Source organism: Elephantulus edwardii, unplaced genomic scaffold (genome assembly GCF_000299155.1).
Source record: "Elephantulus edwardii isolate Elephantulus edwardi_28Jun2011 unplaced genomic scaffold, EleEdw1.0 scaffold00079, whole genome shotgun sequence".
In the NCBI taxonomy this organism is placed as follows: domain Eukaryota; kingdom Metazoa; phylum Chordata; class Mammalia; order Macroscelidea; family Macroscelididae; genus Elephantulus; species Elephantulus edwardii.
The window spans coordinates 10,451,025-10,470,346 of NW_006399829.1; the positions used below are offsets into that span (position 1 = coordinate 10,451,025).

At 37.6% G+C, this 19,322-nt stretch overlaps 1 protein-coding gene across 1 annotated transcript in view; it reads left to right on the forward strand.

Moving 5' to 3' along the window:
• Positions 1–19,322, forward strand: part of SLC38A9 (solute carrier family 38, member 9) — a 103,240-nt gene that overhangs the window by 73,349 nt on the left and 10,569 nt on the right. The window contains exons 10-12 of the mRNA XM_006889558.1: positions 960–1,066; positions 13,520–13,633; positions 14,569–14,717. Of these exons, the coding sequence (XP_006889620.1) occupies positions 960–1,066; positions 13,520–13,633; positions 14,569–14,717 (370 nt within the window). The remainder of the gene's footprint in view (positions 1–959; positions 1,067–13,519; positions 13,634–14,568; positions 14,718–19,322) is intronic.

Here is a 19,322-nt window from a genome sequence, read left to right on the forward strand (position 1 = left end):
CCTGTCCTAATGTGTCCATCCTCACAATCTCTGATATACTTGAGGCCATAGCTGCAGTCACTGTGTCAATCCACCTTGTTAAGGGTCTTCCTCTTTCACTGTCCCTCCACATTTCCAAGCATGAAGTCGCTCTCCAAGGAATAATCTCTCTTAGCAATGTATCCAAAGTATGAAACAAAGCCTCATCATAAATTCCATCAGTCAGAGCAGCATTTTTGTGGACACTCCACTTTTTTCCTTTGCATACACATGTACATATACACACCCTTTTTGAATCATGACTATTTTTCCATAACATAATATATTTCTCTATGACTTTATTTTTCTAATACTGTGTTTCTTTGTATGGCTATGTCATCTTTTACCAATCTCTTCTTGTTATTTGTAATATTTTGTGAGTCAATGCTTTTTAGATTCGTTATTGAAGAATGTTAAATGACCAATCTTCTTTTCATTGATTCCTATTCTAGACTCCCCCGTCCCCCATCCCCTGGCGAATTCCAATACATTAATGAGAAAGAATTTTACAGACGGAAGTTAAAGTTGAATTTCTGCTCTGCCAAGTATTAGTTTTGTAACCTCGTACAGGAATGCATTGTTATGTTGCCATTGAGTCAACTACTACTCTTAGTGACCCTTTGAACAACAGATCCGAACTCTGTCCTATCCTGTGCAATCCTCACCATCTCTAACACTTGAGCCCATTGCTACAGTTACACAAGAATAGCTGATATACATTACCTACATAGTGTAGTCATTTCTTGATTCTTTTCAAGTGCTTTGTCTAATTATAATGCCTGACTTGAGGAAATTTGTAAAACATTTTCATATTTATATACCATAGACAAAAAAGATACCAAGCAATTTTTAGTAATCAGGTTTTGGCTGCTTGTATTCATCTTTTAATTGTCAGTTTTCATTTTTTTCCCCCCATCTCTCTCTCTCTCTCTTTTTTATAGAGATAAGATTTGAGTTTCCACAACTGACTGGAGTGCTAACTCTTGCGTTCTTTATTCATAATTGTGCAATTACACTCTTAAAGAACAACAAGAATCAAGAAAACAATGTAAGTAATTATCTGAGGAACCTGCTTCGTATCTCCTGAAGACAGACTTTTAAAATCAATATTTGAAGTACAATTAAGCAGTTTTGTTCTGGAACTCAGTTTTCAAATTTAATACATAAAGGTCAGCAAACTTTTTCTGTTAATATTTTAGATGGTATGGGCTTTGCAGACCCATATAGTATTTGTAAAATCCACTCAATTCTGCTCTTGCAGCATAAAAACAGCCACAGATAATATGTAAACAAATAACTGGTAACACAAAAACTGTGTTTTAATCATACTTTTTTTTTCTTTTTTTTTTTTTTTTTTTGGTGGAGACAAGCTGTCTTTATTGCTGGGGGTATTTTTAGAAACAAACAAATAAAAGAACCTGACCAGGTAGCAAACTAGATTAGAACCATGGTACCAATTGCTTGCCAGCCCTTGCCATATGACAACCCTTGAAGAATGAAGAGATATAGCTGATATCTTGGGTTCCCATGGACTTATTTTCATTTTCTTTGGCCTCAGTTAGAACTTACACATAAATAATTGATGGTCTGACCGACAGTCCACCCCTGGACTTCCAATATTGAGCTTCTCCAACAATGCCTTCCACAGATGTAGTCAGTCTGATTCCTGTACAGCCCATCAGGTGAAATCCATGTGTAAAGTCACCATTTGTATCTTTATAAAAAACTATTTGCTATGAATAAATCACTGAAAATACAAAATTCGATCATTCTATTTCCAGCTTCTTTTCTATCATCATCAAGCCTGTATTTTCCAATTCTAGCTCTTCACTGTTTCCAACTTTGCATTTCAGTCACTAGTCTTTTTTTTTTTCATTTTTTTTTTCAGTCACCAGTTATTATTAACACATCTTGATTGCATGTTCCATCAATTTTGGACTGTAAGATTTGGTAAACATTTTCAATGTCTTCCTCTTCGGCCCTAAGTGTAGAAGTGTATATTTGAATAATAGTTTTATTAATAAATCGTCCTTGTATGTGTAAGGATAATATTCTGTCACTCAGAATATTGTACTTCAGGATAGAACTAGAAATTTACCTTTTTTATTATGAATGTAACACCATTCTTCTCCTGTTTTTCATTCCCTGTATAGTATACTATATGATTATCTGATTCGAAGTTGCCAAAACTAGTCCATCTCATCCCACTAATGCCTAATATATATAAGTCCACGAGTACCGAGATATGATCTTGAATCTATTCCATCTAAATTTCAAGATCATCTTAAGAATAGGTTTGTAGCATTGAACACCAATAGTTGAGTTATGGGAAGCTATGAAGAATATCATCTATGAAGAAAGCAAAAGGTAATTACAAAGACAGAGGAGAAAGAAAAAACCAAAATGTGTGTAAAAAGAGACCTTGAAAATTGCACTAGACCGTAGAGAAATAAAACAAAGGGGAAACATGATGACGTAAAAGGACAGAACAGAAGATTTCAAAGGGCAGTTTGAGAAGACAAAGCAAAGTATTTTAATGGAATGTGCAGAGAGCTGGAATTGGAGGAAAAAAAGGGGAAGTATTCACTCTCCATTTCTCAAGCAGGGAAAACTGAAATACAAATTTAAGTCTCGAATCACAATATTGAATGATGCTATGAGGAATACATTGAATGACCCAGAAAGCATCAAAAGAATATAGAGGGTATATGTAGAATCACTGGATCAAAAAGAAGCACCTGACACTGAAAAATGTCAGGAAGTACCATATGAGCAGAAACCAATGGTAATAAAGAAGGAAGATGAAGCTGCATTGAAGGCATTGGCAAAAAATAAGGCCCCAGGAATCTGTGGGATACCAGTTGACTTGTTTCAATTAATAATTGTAGCCTTGGATGCACTCGCCAGTCTGTGCTAGAAAAATTGGAAGACAGCTGTGTGACTAGCAGATTGGAAGAGGTCTATATTTGTTCCCATTCCCAAGAAAGGTGATCCAACAGAGTCTTGAAACTATTGAACAATATCATTAATATCACAGGCAAGTAAAATACTGCTGACAATCATTTAAAAACAGCTTAAACAGTACATAATAGGGAATTGTCAGATGTTCAAGAAGGATTTAGAAGAGACCATGGTACCAGGAATATCATTGCTGATGTCAAATGGATCCTGGCAGAAAGTAAAGAATACCAGAAGAATGTCTATGCTTTATTGACTATGCAAAGACATTTGACTGTGGATCATAACAAGTTATGGTTAACATTGGGAAGAATGAGAATCTCACAGCACTTAATTGTGCTCATGCGGAACCTATACCTAGACTGTTGTGCACACAGAGCAAGGAAACACTACATGGTCTAAAATTAAGAAGGAAGTGGGTCAGAGTTGTAGTCTCTCTTCCTACCCATTCAGTCTGTATGCTGAACAAATTATTTGAAAAGCTGGACTCTGAAGAGGAGTGTGACATAAGGATTGGAGGGAGACTCATCAATGAGTCTTTGCAGATGACACAACTTTGCTTGCTGAAAGTGAGGAGGACTTGAAGCACTTGTTGCAGACTGTCAAAGGATACAGCCTTCAATATGGATTGTATCTTAGTGGCAAGAAATCAAAAATTCTTAGCACTGGACAGATAGGCAGCATCGTGATAGATGGAGAGAAGATTAAAACTGTCAACAACTTCATCTTACTTGAATCCATAGTTAACACCCTTGGTACCAGCAGTCAAGATATCAGGAGATGCATTACAATGGGAAAGTCTGCAGTCAAGTGCCTCTCCCAATTATTGAGGAGTAAGGACGCCAGTTTGAGGACAAAGGTGCATTTGATTGAGGCCATGGTCTTTCAAATCACTTGCTAGACATCTGAGAGCTGACAGAAGAGTTGATGTTTTTAAGCTGTGGCATTGGAGAAGAGCGCTGAATATCTGAATCTGGACTGCCAAAAGAACAAACAAATATGTCTTGGAGAGGATGGAGCCAGTGCTCTTTGGAGGCAAAGATGATGTGGCTTTGCATGTTGCTAGGAGGGGCTATGTCTTGGAGAGGGACATAAAGCTTGGAATGGTAGAGGGTCACCAAAGGAGAGGAAGACCCTTGACCTGGTAGATTGACATGGTGACTGCTGCAATGGGCTCTAATGTATCAGTAAGTGTGAGCATAGCACAGGGTTCAGATCTTTTGTTCATAAGCTTGCTATGGGTTCTACTAGACTGGAGGACACTTAATGAAAACCACACAGTTGATAAGCCAGTAATGGTGATAGAAATAGTCATAAAAGTATCTAGGTGATATAAAAGAAGATATGGGAAAAGAAGGAAGATTGAATAAAAAAAAAAAGGCAGAGGGAATCTCAAGATGTTGAGATTATATACCTTCAAGTCAAAACTGGCTAGAATTGACACTAAGTACATCTCACTGCCATGGAGTCATGTGGTGGGTTTTCAGAAGCTGTAAGGTGCACAGGAGGAAGTTGTCCATCTTTCTCTCATGGAGCAGCCAGCAGATTGGAGCCACGTGCCTTTTTGATTGGCAGCACATTTCCTTCCCACTAGACCACCCTATCTCCCTGAATACCAAGATGGTAGATTTAAGCCCAATCATACTGTTAATTATATTAAATATCATTAATGTAAACATTTTCACTAAAAGATAGAAATTATTAACTTGTCTTTTTTAAAAATGCAAAAACTATCTATATGCTATATATAAGAAACTTACTTTATAACACTATATTGCTTTGATTGCCTACGGCTGTTTCAACACAAATGTCACAAGGTGATGGATTTTAAAAATAGTCTATTTGCACATGATATGATACTATATATACAACATTCCAGAGAGTCTGCAGGAAGACTCCTAAAGCTAATAGAGGAATTTAGCAAAGTTGCAGGATACAGGGTCAGCAAACAAAAATCAATTAGGTTTCTGTACCCCAGCAATGAGAAATCGGAAAAGAAAATTAGGGGAACAATTTTATTTACAATAGCATCTAAAATATTGAAATACCTAGAAAGAAATCTAACCAAGGACATGAAAGATTTATACAATGTTAACTTTAATCAGTCTTAAACCATGCAGTGTTCCCCTTCTCCATTCACACAAAAGCCTCCTGGTCCAGATCCACGTCCCACATGAGCACAGTTAAGCACTCTTTGACTCTCATTCTCCTCAATGTCAGCCACAACTTGTTATTATTGACACAGTCAAATGCCTTTGCATAGCTGATAAAGCACAAATAGACATTCTCCTGGAATTCTTTCAGCCAGGATCCATCTCACATCAGCAGTAATATCCCTTGTGCCACAGCCTCTTCTAAACCCTTGAACTTCTGGTGGTTCCCTATCTATGTAACTGTTTTAGCCTTTTATTTAATGACCTTCAGCAGTATTTTACTTGCATAAGAAATTAATGTTATTGTTCAGTAATTTCCTCACTCTGTTTGGATCACATTTCTTAGAAATGGGAACAAAAATGGACCTTTTTCAATCCGTTGGCCAGACAGCTGTTTTCCAAAGATTCTTACCACTGGACTGATAGACAATACCATGATGGATGGAGAGGAGATTGAAACTGTCAAAAGCTTCATCTTGCTTGGACCCACAATTAACACCCTTGTTACCAGCAGTCAGGAAATAAGGAAATGCATTTCCCTGGAAACATCTGCAGCTAGGAACCTCCCCAAATTATTGAGGAGTAATGATGTCAGTTTGAGGACCAAGGTTCATCTGATTCAGGCCAAAGTCTTTCTGATCACTTGCTTTACATCTGAGAGCCGGATTGAACATCCCATGGGTGGCCAAAAGAACAAACAACAAATATGGCTTGGAGAGGGTGCAGACAGAGTGCCCTTTAGAAGCAAGAATGATGAGGCTTCACCTCACATACTTTGTTGTTAGAGAGGCTATTCTTTGGAGAGGGACATGGTGCTAGGAAGGGGGGAGAGTCAGCAATGAGAGGAGGACCCTCAACCAGCCACCGTGAGCTCTTGTATGTCAGGCAGTATGCGGATGGCACAGGAAAAAAACAGGTTTCAAATCTTTTATTCATAGGGTCGCTATGAGTCATACCCAACTCAGTAGCACCTAACAACAACAAAAATAGACTAAAATCGCTGCTGAAAAGGATTAAAGACGACTTCAGTTAAGAGTTCCTGGATTAGAAGATTTACTGGTTATGAGTTTATCCTACCAAAAGCAATCCATAGATTCAATGAGATCTCAATCAGCCTACTTATCTTTAGTTCAAGAAATAAATAAAATTGGAAGATATAAATGAAGACAAAAGAAAAGATCTCTTTTTCTTCTGCATAAACTATAATTAGACTTGGATCTAAAGAAGAAGGAAAACAATGAGGCTCCTGAACAGGATCCCTTGTGGCACAAGTAAGTATGAGTAACAACCAGACGTTGGTGATTTGAACCTACACAGTGGCTCCACAAAAGAGAGACTTAGTGATTGTTGTTTTTGTTGTTCTTAGGTGCCATCAAGTGACTTATAGTGAACCTATGAACAACCAATCTGAATCCTGTCCTATCCTGTGCCATACACCAATCTCTGACAGACTGGAGCCCGTTGCTGCAGTCATTATGTCAGTCCACATGGTCGAGGGTCTTCCTCTCTTTCCCCATCCCTCTACCTCCCATCCCTCTACCTTTCTAAGCATGATGTCCCTCTCCAAGGAATAGGCTCTTCTAGAAATGTGCCAAAATATGTGAGAAAAGGCCTTATCATCTTTTATCTCCAGTGAGCACTCTGGCTGCACTTTCTTCAAGACTTACCTGTTTGTTCTTTTGGCAGTCCATGAGAAATTCAATACTCTAACACCACAGCTCAAAGGTATCAATTCTTCTTCTGTCATCCTTCTTCATTGCCCAGCTCTCAGATGCGTAGCAGCAAGTGATTGAACAGATCATGACCTGAATCAAATGTACCTCACTTTGAAACCAACATCATTGCACCTCAATAATTTGGAGAGATCTCTCACTTTCACAGGGCAATACATCTTCTAATCTGAGTGCTGACACCAAGTATATTTATTGTGGATCCAAGTAAGATGAAGCCATTGACAGTTCAATCTTTTCTCCATCTATCAAGATGTTACTTATCAGTCCAGTAGTGAGAATTTTTGTTCTCTTGACATTGACATGCAATCCATATTGAAGGCGGTGGTGTTTGATCTTCTGTAGCAAGCACTTCAAGTTATCCTCACTTTTAGCAAGCAAAATTGTGTTATCTGCCTAATAAAGGTTATTGATGAATCTTCCTCCAGTCCTGCTAACACATTCTTCCTCTAGAGTTCAGTTTCCCCTGACATCTTTCTTAGTTTTCAACCATGTAGTTCCCTTGCTCTGTTCTCACAACAGCCTATTGGTCTAGATATAGATTTCACAGGAGTACAATTACGTATTCATTTCGGCTGACTAGAAGAAAGCTTTATTATTTCCCATTCCCAAGAAAGGTGATCCAAAAGAATATGAAAACTATCCAACAATATCATTAATATGTCATGTTAGCAAAATACCACTGAAAATCATTAAAAATCCAACTAGAACACTTTTCTCCCTGCCCACCCCTCCCCCCCCAGTTCGCCCTTCTCTTTGAAAAGTAAAATTTTTTCATTGTTATCAATCCCTCCCCCCAAGTCCACTACACGATGCAGCCTTCATTCTGGACAGCGAGGGAGAGAACTGTTTAAAAGAGATATATGATTAGGTATTATTGTCATAACATGAGTCCAGAACAAAGGCTGCATCGTGGAGTAGACGGGGAGTTGGGGGAGGGATTGTATAACAATGAAGGAATTTTTCTTTCACTTTTCAAAGAAAAGAGCAAACTGAGAGGGGGAGGTTGGGCAAGGAGAAAGGTGCAACAAATCCAAAGTCTCTGTAAACTTTCATTCAAATTAATAAAAAAAGAGAGAGAAAAAAAAAAAGTCAAACAACTAGAACCATACATAGACAGGGAACTGCGAGAAGTTCAAGCAGAAGTTGGAAGAAATTGTGGCACCAGGGAAGAGGATGATTAGGCATTGTTAATGAACCAATTACATTAGTCTGTTGTAATCAATATTTTACAACAAAATGTATATGAATGGTGAATGTTTTGTAAATTCTCATGCACACTCCCATTTTAAATTGTTAAAAAAAAAAAAACCAGGGAGATCCTTTGCTGGGAAAAAAAGCTGTATGCAGTATGACAACATCTTGCTTTTATTCCCAATGAGGTAGGAAAACATAACTTTTGGAGTTTGTGTTTTAAAAACACCATTCAAGGCTAAGCAGGATTCTATCATGATAATCCAGGTGGGGGTTTAATGGTTTGATATCATTATTACTGGTAGAGATTGTTGAGGCAGCCAGATTTAGAAGAGGGTTTGACACCCAGGTTACCATTGATGATAACATGTCAAATGGATCCTGGCTGAAGGCAAAGAATACCAGAAAAATATCTATTTGTGCTTTATTGACTATGCAAAGACATTTAGCTACGGATCATAACAAGTTATGGCTAACACTGAGAAGAAGGGAATCCCAGAGCACCTAATTGAGCTCCCAAACAGATTGTTGTTGTTGTTGATTGCCACCGAGTCAAGCACGACTCATAGTGACCTATGAACAAAAGGCCTGAAGCCTTTCTTTAACTATCATCATTTATCAAATTTCATAGAGTTTCTAGAGAGGCATGTTGTTTAGGAAGTGGATGCCACTCCTGCTTCCAAATATAGATACAGCCTAGCAAATCCTAGGGGGCTGTTCTGTCACCTGAGGTCACTATGAGTCAAACGGGCACCCAACAACAATGAATAGATAAAATGTTTCTGAAATTTCAAATTTGACTTCATTTAATCTAATTTTTTAATATATGTAACTAAATGTGCTGTGATACTTTTTAAAATGTATTATTAAATATGATGTGATTTCTATTTCTTATTAAGACATACACCCCAAAACGAAAAAAATGAAGTTAAGTGTAATCTGAATCCTTTCTCATCCTCAGCATATGTTTATGTTGTAACTATCCTGGGTTATGATGACCATCCTTTGTATTTTCTCATGTTTGGATCAGAACTTATGTATGCATAGTGCCTTTTTGCTTGCTTGTTTAGTTTTATCTTTTTATTTAGTCTTCTTATCCTCAGTTTAAAAAGGATTAGGGACTCCTTACATCTTAATCTATTATTTACTTTTTGCTTCTTCTGCACAAGCAATCTGTTAGTTACTTGACTACTTCAGCAGAAGTTTTTATGTAAATGTTTGGGTATGTCTGTGTGGTCGGTTTCTGTCATTATTAGTTGTAAATGCATCACTGAATAGTATTTTCATCATGAATGATTGGTGAAACAAATAATAAACCATGTTTTCACAAACAGAGTATGTTCCCAGACCCACTTTTGGCCACATAGTAAGCAGAGTTCTCACTTTGAGTTGGCATCCTACTTGTTATTCATGCCCTATACCTACCGCATTGCTTCTTCATGAAATAGAGTAGGTTATGTTATTAATAAATATTTCTCATCATATTACCAGCTCATATTGTCACTTGGGATTTTTAAAAAAGAAATTTTTGCTTTGAGTGTCAGTTTTCTAAACAATGGCTTTCCCCTCCTCCACCCTTTTCCATTAAATGGACTTTTAGGAGGCCTGATAACAGTAGTGGCTTAGATTTGAGCCAGATAATAGCTGAGCCCACATGTGTGAATGCTGTTCATAAGTAGTGAATTTCCCAGTTCATGCTGAATCTTGCTGTTTTATAGGAAAAGCATATTTTTGTTCATTAGAGTGTCTTTCAGCTACTGACCCAGTTCTATGGAAAGCACATTGAAGGTTGTAGGAAGTAGAAAACTTTTCGGATGATAATGTTTCTCTTGCATCTGTATAGGTGCTCTGTAGTGTTTTTGTTATTTGTAACTTATTTGGCCTTGATAACTGTCATTATTGTTATTTATTAACCGTGACGTGCTCTCAGTCCCTGGGTGGTGTAGACAGTGAAGAGCTCAAGACTAGCCAGAAGGTTGGAGGTTTAAACCCGTCCAGAGGCACCTCAGGAGGCCTGATGTTATGATTGCAAAAGGTCACACTGTCTTTAAAACCCTGTGGAGTCTCCATGAGTCACAATTGACAACAACTGACAGGAGCAGCTAGGACACAGATGTCCTGGACACTGGTCAGCTCTCCCTTGGGATCTCTAAAGAGCATGCATGCAATTTCAAACCCAAGTCCCATATGGCTTCACTGGCTACTCACTTTGTAGCCACAGATAAGTTTTGTGACCTCACTACACTTAGTTTTAATTTGCCCACAAAATGAAGAAAATGGTTGGTTTGAGGATTAAAGTAGATAATATATATGGCGTGCTTAGCACAGAGCCTATCACATCATTAAGTACTTAAATGAAAATAGTCACTGTGATGGTTGGTTTTTTCTTTTAATCTGTATTTCCTGAGTTTCTTTACTCACACTTTATGTCAGGCATTGCCCTGGGTATTGATGATATGAAGATGAAAAAGGCCCAAAGAGAAATCAAAATACCAACAACTTGATCTGAGAGTGATTAACTTTGGCTGCTTTTGGGTGTCAATGGATATAGTCTTTCTGCTGGAGCGTGTTCATACCATGAGCATAGATCACTTTTCTGTTAATGAATTATGGTTGCATTATGGTGTGACTGTGTGGTACTTGCTATATTTAAGGTAGGTAGGCAGTGCTGTGGGAACAGGGAAGTGGAACAGGAAACGATCTCATGGGGAAACCAGTTGCTGCATGGTGACCGTGACTCACGGCAGCCCCGTGTGTGTCAGGGGGATGGTGCACCACTTGTTATCTGTGACTTGTCACCTATCTTTGATAACTTTCATTTTTGTTACTTATTAACTATGACACGCAGTCAGGCCCTGGCTCGTGCATATAGTTAAGTGCTAGCTGGAAGATTAAAGGTTTGAGCCCTCTGAGAGGCACCTCAGAAGATAGGCCTGTTACAAGTTCCAAATGACAGAGTGGGACTGTGACTAATTATTCCTCCCACGTACCTCTGAATGGACTTAAACCACAGACTTAGCAGCCAAGCATGTTAACTATATGCTTCACTCTGGGACTCCCATCATGCAGGAAAAGTTAGCTCTTGAATTTACACCAGATTCTCCTCTTGTAAAGTGCACATTTTATAGGAAGTCGGAATGAAGCATCATAATCAGGTTGTATGCAGGTTACAAGCTATGGACAAAGTGGTGGCCATCTTTCTTTCCACATAACTTTCTTTCACAACAGATTTTTCCACCTTCCAAAACTACCTCTGCTTTTTTCCAGTGCTGCTTTTGCTCTTGGGTAGCACTGATTAAGTTGAGGACAGAATAACTTTCGGGCATTATGATGAGAGGGGACTCTAGTGGCTTCATGGTAAGGATTTGCTCTGCTAACCCAGAGGAGCACAGTTTGAATCCACCAGTTGCTCCACCACAGAAAGATGGCCATTGTCCTCCTGTGCGATTTACAGCCTCTGGAAGCCGACTGAAGGGTCAGCTGTGACTTGGATCCCCTTAGTGGTACTTAACCTCTGCTCTTGAGTGGTTTTAATTGTGTGAGGACAGAATAACTGTAAAGGATGGGAGATCACTACTCTCAGAGAGGAAAACAGACATTGTCTGGTTCATTTCTACAAGTCTCTCCCAAGATCACATGATAGTGAATGTACTCAAGTTATATTGGGCCATAGAGCTTCATAAATTAAAGAGCCCTTGAGATCTTTGGAGATGTGATCAGCCTCTGCTCCCTCCAGTTCTAAAGGCTTCTTTTTTTAAAATTTTATTTTATTAATTATAATGAACATTTACAGAGATTTTGGATTTTCATTCATTCATTGTTTCTTTTTTCTCCCTCCCCCCCTCTCCCCAGTTTGCTTTTCTCTTTGAAAAGTAAAAGGAAAAATTCCTTCATTGGTATACAACTAAAGAATTCTTTGAGAGAACTGGAAGCCATCTGCGTAGTGTAGGTTCCTTTAGCTCCACAGGCCTCTTCCCCACCTAACTTGGGGTATGTAACCCCTGGTTTATCTTCAAGCCTGATTATCAACTTAGACCTGGCCTTATGATTCCTTAGAACTTGCTTTATTATTGAATAGCTCAACATGCAACTTTATTGCTGTTTACTATTGCTTTAGGGAACTCTGATGGCCTAGTGGCAAGAAGCAGCACTGCAATCCCAAAGGCATGGGATTTGAGGCCACCCGCTGCTTTGCCGGAGGAAAAGAATGGGCAGTCTCCTCCCCGTGCGATTAACTGCCTCTGAAAACCCTCCGAGGGTCAGCTATGGGTCACTTTGGACCCTGTGGTACATAACAAACAACTGTTGCTTATGATCGATTTCATAAAACCAAATGTCTGGGTTTTTTATCATGTTGTCCAACAGAACATTGAAGTAAAAAATGTATGTAATTTTTTTTCCTCGTCTGTTTTCTCCACTTTCAAAGTAACTTGTGTTTAAAACAAAAATGAGTGGGCTCATTGCCATAATTTCGTCGTGCTGAGCTGTTTGCCTGTAACTTTAGTGGTGATGGGGACCAGATCTGTCAGCTCTGGTCTGGTCTCTTTGAATCTGACAGCTGGCTGGATTAAGTGTCTTGAGCATGAGGGTGAGTGATTGGAAGGGAGGGAGCAGCAATGGAATAAAGCCATAGCTTTATTTAATATTTTGTGTTTGTTTACCGATTCCATTAATAACATCATGCAGCTGTTTGAACAGCTGCCTCTTGATTTCCTTTTGTTTACTGTTTGGATTTATTAGACTTATCTTTAGTACCTACTTACTGTCTACGCTTTAACTAGCTTTCCTTCCTTATTATGTGTGTTTGAACATGGTTTAACCATGCTTTGATGATTTAGCACTTGGAGAACATTTTTTTAAACCTTTTCTAGGTCATATGGAAGGTAGCTTGTGCTTGCTTTCTTGTTATACTGTAGTTTTGTTATTTTGGCTAGATATTATATAGTTTGGTAAGTACATTACCTTTTATAGTAGTTGTGTTAAACCACCTTTGGTATTAGTTGACAGGTAGTTTAGTATACTTACTCCATTGACAGGTAGTTTAGTATACTTACTCCAGTCTAGAAAAAAAAAGTTTGGTTGAATACTTGTAAGTAAATGGATTTTGTTTTGACCATTTTCAATGCATTTGACAGCTAACATACCCACATAAACAACAACAAAAAAAAGATAAGTATTCTATTTTAAAAGTCTTCTTAGCCTACTCAGGTGAATTTACTTAATTTATTCAGTATTATGGGAGTATTGTTCTCTCTTTACAGGAAGTAGTCTGGCAGCTTAGTTGTAAGGAATTGTACTGTCAACCCAAATGTACATGATTTGAGTCCACCAGCTGCCCTGAGGGAGAAAGGTGGTCATTCTCCTCCTTTGTGATTTACTGCCTCTGAAAACCTCCTAGAGGGTCAGCTATGAGTTGGTTCCAACTCAGCAGTACATAATTACAACAACAGCATTCTTTGTTTCTAGGTCAGGGACCTATCCATTGCATATTTGCTGGTGACATTGACTTATCTTTATATTGGAGTCCTAGTTTTTGCTTCATTTCCCTCACCACCATTATCCAAAGATTGCATTGAACAGGTAAGACTTTATATATAATCTTCTGTAAATAACACTTTGCAGATGACATTCTTTCTAATCATGGAATTTATCCAGCAGTGGAGTTTAGTGGAATACATTTTGTGATTTATTACAAATAAAGATTATTTCCACATAATAGGGTCAATAATGTTCACATGTCTCTAAGAAAAATAGATTTGTAATGCTGCACTTACATTGGCTTGAAATGTTCCTTTACTCTTGATTTCTGTCATTCCAGAAGTTCTTTGGCAGCCACATGTTTGCTGGCAATTTCTCTGGTGTGAACAACTCCATATAAATCCCACTCCCTCAGGAATAGGAATAACTGTGGTATTTGTGTTTGAAAAGATAAAATGCAGAACTGAAAATTGAGTGATTAACTTCTTTTGGAATCCAAAGTAAAATGAAGAAACTGATCCTAAGAGGGAATAACAATAAATCTCTGTTTATTAATGGACTGTAAATAATGACAACACTGCATAGGTGATAGATACACTCTCACCTTATTCTGTAATAGTTATTTTGGAAAGGCTCTCATGCTTCTGAGAAGAAAAGAACAAGAGAGCTTATGAGAATGAAATAGTGTGCAATTGAATTAGCCACTTAACTATACTGAAACAAATTTGTGTATTGTGCTGAGCCTTTTCACAGCTCTACTTCTCAGACTGTTATGAAAAATGTGAGGGATTCTTTGTTCAGTCCATTTCAGACTGATACTTTTATAAAATAGAATAAAAAGTTGGCAGTGTCAATTTTTCATACGTTTCTGAATGCTGAGAACACTGTTGACTAGTTAACAAGGAGTTTGTGGACCAGCACCAGTCCATTGAGCAACTAACTCCTGTGTTGGAAGTAAGCAAAAGACATTTCACTTTATAAAATCGTATGACCTGAATATTATTTCTAACATTATCTCATTCTTTTTCTTGGATTAGAATTTTTTAGACAACTTCCCTAGCAGTGACATCCTGTCCTTCATTGCAAGGATATTCCTGCTCTTCCAAATGGTGACTGTGTATCCACTCCTTGGCTACTTGGCTCGGGTGCAGCTCTTGGGTCATGTCTTCAGGAACATTTATCCTAGGTAAGGGCTCTTCTCTTGACCAGTACGATGTGCCAAGCAACCAATGACTGTGCAAACAGGTCATTTTAAAGTGTGCTGGATTCTTTTGCTGTAACATTTTGCCTAAGAAACATAGTTACTAAGGAGGGCTCACTGGTACCCTTTTCCCCAAAGATCTTTTAAAATAGAAAAGCCACTCCCTTGTCCTGAATGGCTTTAGATGCTTTCCTTCCAGAAGCGTTATATTCATTCTGGTGCCAGCTATATTTATCTTATGGTTTAGTGGCTCTTAATCCACAGATTATCAAAGTACTTATTTATAGTGCATGCTACCTGTGTTGGCCTTGTGTGACCTGTGAAAAGCATCTCCTTGATTTTAAGTATTGGCTTTTGGTATTTAATTATATAGTTCTTATCTTTCATACCTTTTTTTAACTTTATTTTTTAAAAATTTTTATTATTATTAATTTTAATGAAAATTTACAGAGATTTTGGATTTCTATTCATTCTCATACACTTTTATGTAATTAACCAGTGGTTTGGAATTTAAAGTGAGATATATAATTGAATTTAAATTCTTGTGGCTTCTCTAACTATTGCTGTAACTTTCCATTTCTTACTGAGGGTAAAAGTTAGGAATATCTTTGAGTATTTGTTCCAATTTAGTCCACCTTACCTGAGGAAAATATTAATAACACTGTTTCAGAACCTCCCTGTATCTTCCTTGTGCACCCCTGATTAACTCCTGCTTTTGTGATATTAAATTTTATTATTATGAGTTCAGCCTCGTGAAAAATCCTAGCATATTTTATTGAGCTACATTCTCTTAAATTAAAAAAAACCTTTTTTTGGGGGGTATATTATATTTGTAGTAACAAACTAAACAGGTGTCTTAGTGTGACATCTGATTTACTAATAGTTGTATTCCTATACCTGCTTCTGCAGCCAATCTTTCCTGGTATGTGGCTTTCATTAACTATATGAAGAAAGACTAACCTCATACAGGTATATAGTTAGAAAAAGAGGAAGAGTTACTCTTAATAGCCTTTTCAGATAATTTTGGATATTATTCTTGTATGCTGTGCTAAAAGTGAGAAGTAGTAGATCCTCAAAGATTATTCGTTGTCATGTGGAATCTGAAACTCAGTTTACTTGAAAACCCATTGGCCTGTCTTGCAATTTGTATCTTTTGCCCTTGCATGATTTTGTAATATCATGTTTGATTATTTGGAAAATATTTGGTTCACTGAGTTCTGCCAGTCTTCTAAATGTTGACATATTTTGTTTTCTCATATCAAACTTCATATTTTTGGTTGTTTAAGATTTATTAACATCAGCAGCCATTTTATCACAAACATTTTTAAGTGTTGGGAACATGCCAAGACAAGCTAATAAATACAAGGTCTCTAAAATTCCAATTTTTATCAGAAAGCTCAGACTTTATCATTGGCAACAAATACTGCCAGTTGTTTTCCTTAAAGTGGCGGATTCACATCGTTCATTTTCAGGAAAATGTCTGTTAATTATCCAAGTCTGAATGACTGTAGTTTGTCTTCCCCGTCAAAGTGTCCCTTGAAAAAAATCAACCTGGTTACCTTCCAGCTCAGTTGCACAAGTATTTCTCCTCAAGACAGTCCTAAATTTCAGTGTACAGTAGACATGCTTTATTATATTCTACCTATTTTATCAAGGATCTCTGATGGTCCTTCAGGTAAGTTTGGGTATTATTCTTGTATGATGTGCTAAAATTGGGAAGTAGAAGATCCTGAAAGACTTGTTGCAGTGTGTAGTCTGAAACTCAGTTACTTTAAAACTCATTTGCCTTTTAGACAGTTCTCTCTCTCATGTGCTTCAATGCAGTGTACATAATTTATCCCATCTTTCTCAGTCTCCCCCAACCCCAATGTCAGTCCAGTAGCACTATGCAGTATTTGTCCTCTTGTGTATGAGATATTTCACTCAGCATAATGTCCTCCAGCTTTACCCATTTTGAATAATATTTCATGAGTTCCTTGTTTTTCAATGCTGTGTAGTATTCCATTGTGTGAATATATGATTAGAAATTATTGTCATGACAGGAGTCCAGAACAAAGGCTGCATAGTGGATTAGACTTGGGAGGAGGGATTGTATAGCAATGAAAGAATTTTTCTTTTACTTTTCAAAGAGAAGAACGAACTAAAGGAGAGGGGTGGGCAGGGAGAAAGGTGCAACAATGAATGAATGGAAATTCAAAATCTCTGTAAATTTTCATTAAAATTAATAATAATAATAATATGTTTAAAAAATAAACCCAAACTCATTGGCCTGTCTTACCATTTGGATCTCGTGCCCTTGCATGATTTTGTGATATCATGTTTGGTTATTTGGTTAAGAAGCTGCTAAATAAAAGGTTGGCAGTTCAAACCCAGGGGAGAAGGGTATTGCAGTCTATTTCCATAAGAATTATAGCTGTGGAACCCTAATGGGGCAGTTGTTCTGTGCCCTGTAGTGTCCCTGTGATTCTATCTCAACTCGACAGCAAAAGGTTTACCCATTTCAAAACCACATAAAATACAAAAATATATACATACACATATACACACTTCTCTCTCTTTCTCAAGGCATAAGGCATTATAAAACTAAAAATTTTACTCCATTATCAAAGGTAGTTTTTTTCTTAAGAAAATTTGTGGTTTGAATGAAAGTTTATAAAGCATATTGTTTTCTGTATCATTCATGAACATTTTGAATTACAATACACAGTATTTGATCATCCATTCATTCCATATTGTCTTTCCCTTCACCTAACTTAATAAATCGTTGTTAGATGCTGTCGAGTATGACTCATAGCGACCCTATGACCAAAAGATCTGAACCCTGTTGTATCCTGCACCATCTTCATACTTCCTAACACACAAGAGCCCACTGCAGTAGTCACTGTGTCAATCCATCTAGTTGAGGGTCTTCCTCTCCTTTGCCGAGCCTCCACCCTGACAGTATCCTGTCCTAATCTGAGAACTAGCCCCTCCTAGCAACATGTCCAAAGTATGTGAAGCGAAGCCTCATCATTCTTACCTCCAAAGAGCACTCCAGCTGCACCCTCTCCAAGACATAGCTGTTCTCTTGGCTGTTCACAGGATGTTCAGTGCTATTCTCCAATACAACTCAAAGGCATCAATTCTTTTTCTGTCACTCTTAATTCATTGTGCAGCTCTCAGATGCATAGCAAGTAATCGGAAAGACTCTGGCCTGAATCAGACACATTTTTGTCCTCAGACTGACATCATTACTCCTCAATACTTTGGAAAGGTTCCTAACTGCAGATTTTTCCCAGTGCAATGCTTCTTATTTCCTGACTGCTGGTTCCAAGAGTGTTAATTGTTGATACAAGCAAAATGAAGGTGTTGAAAGTCTCAATCTTCTCTCCATTCTTTATAACACTGTCTATTGGTCCAGTGGTAAGAATCTTTATTTTCTTGACATTGAGATGCAATTCATACTGGAGACTGCATTCCTTGATCCTCTGCAACACGTGCTTCAAGTCCTCCTCACTTCCAGCAAGCAAGCACGGTTGTGTCATCTGCATAACACATTATTGATGAGTCTCCCTCCAATCCTGATGCTACATTCTCCTCATGGAGCTTCTCAGATAATTTGCTCAACATACAACTTGAATAGGTTTGGAGAGTGAATACAACCCTCACATACTTACATACTCCCTTCTCATTTTAAACCATGCTGTGTTTCCCTGCTCTATTTGTACAACATCCTCCTAGTCTAGGCATAGGTTCCACATGAGCACATGAGTACTCTAGGAATCCCATTCATCCACAACTTGTCATGATCCACACATTCAAAGCCTTTGCACAGTCAGTAAATCACAAATAGACATTCTTCTAGTATTCCTTACTTTCAGTTAGCATACATCCGACATCAGCAGTGATATCCTGGTGCCATGATCTCTTCTAAATACTTCTTAAACATCTGGCAGTTCCATATCTATGTACTGCTCTAGTTATTTTTTCATGATCTTCAGCAGTATTTTGCTGACATGTGATATTAATGAGTATTCTCTATTAATTCATTTTCTACCCTCCCTTCCCCTCTCTGGTAATCATACTGAAATGATTCCATCCATATATAAACCTGTCTTTAATTTTTTTGCAATAGTCATCTTCTACATTGTTTGTCTTTATATGACTGATTTATTTTGCTCAGCATAGTACCCTTTAGATTCATCCACATTATGTACAATGTTTCATGATTCTGTGTTTTGTTTTCTGTGTAACATTGTACTCCATTGTGTGACTGTACCATTGTTTCTTTAGCCATTCCTTCATTTTGTGGCACTGAGGTAATTTTCATCTCTTTATCATTGTGAACAATGTTACGGTACACACTTGCATATATCTGTTCCTGTTCCAGCTCTTAGTTCTTTAGTATATATACCTAGTAATATCTAGCTTTAAAAAGAAGATATCATTTTTATTTCTCTTTTTTTGGTTGTTACATATTTTCTTCCCCATCCCCGCTCCCACCCACCCTCTTAGAGATTATTGTCATATATATAATGCCTAATTGTATATTCCAAACAATTCTTCCCATCATCTGTTCTACTGCAATGTTTGCTATCTACTCTTTTCCCA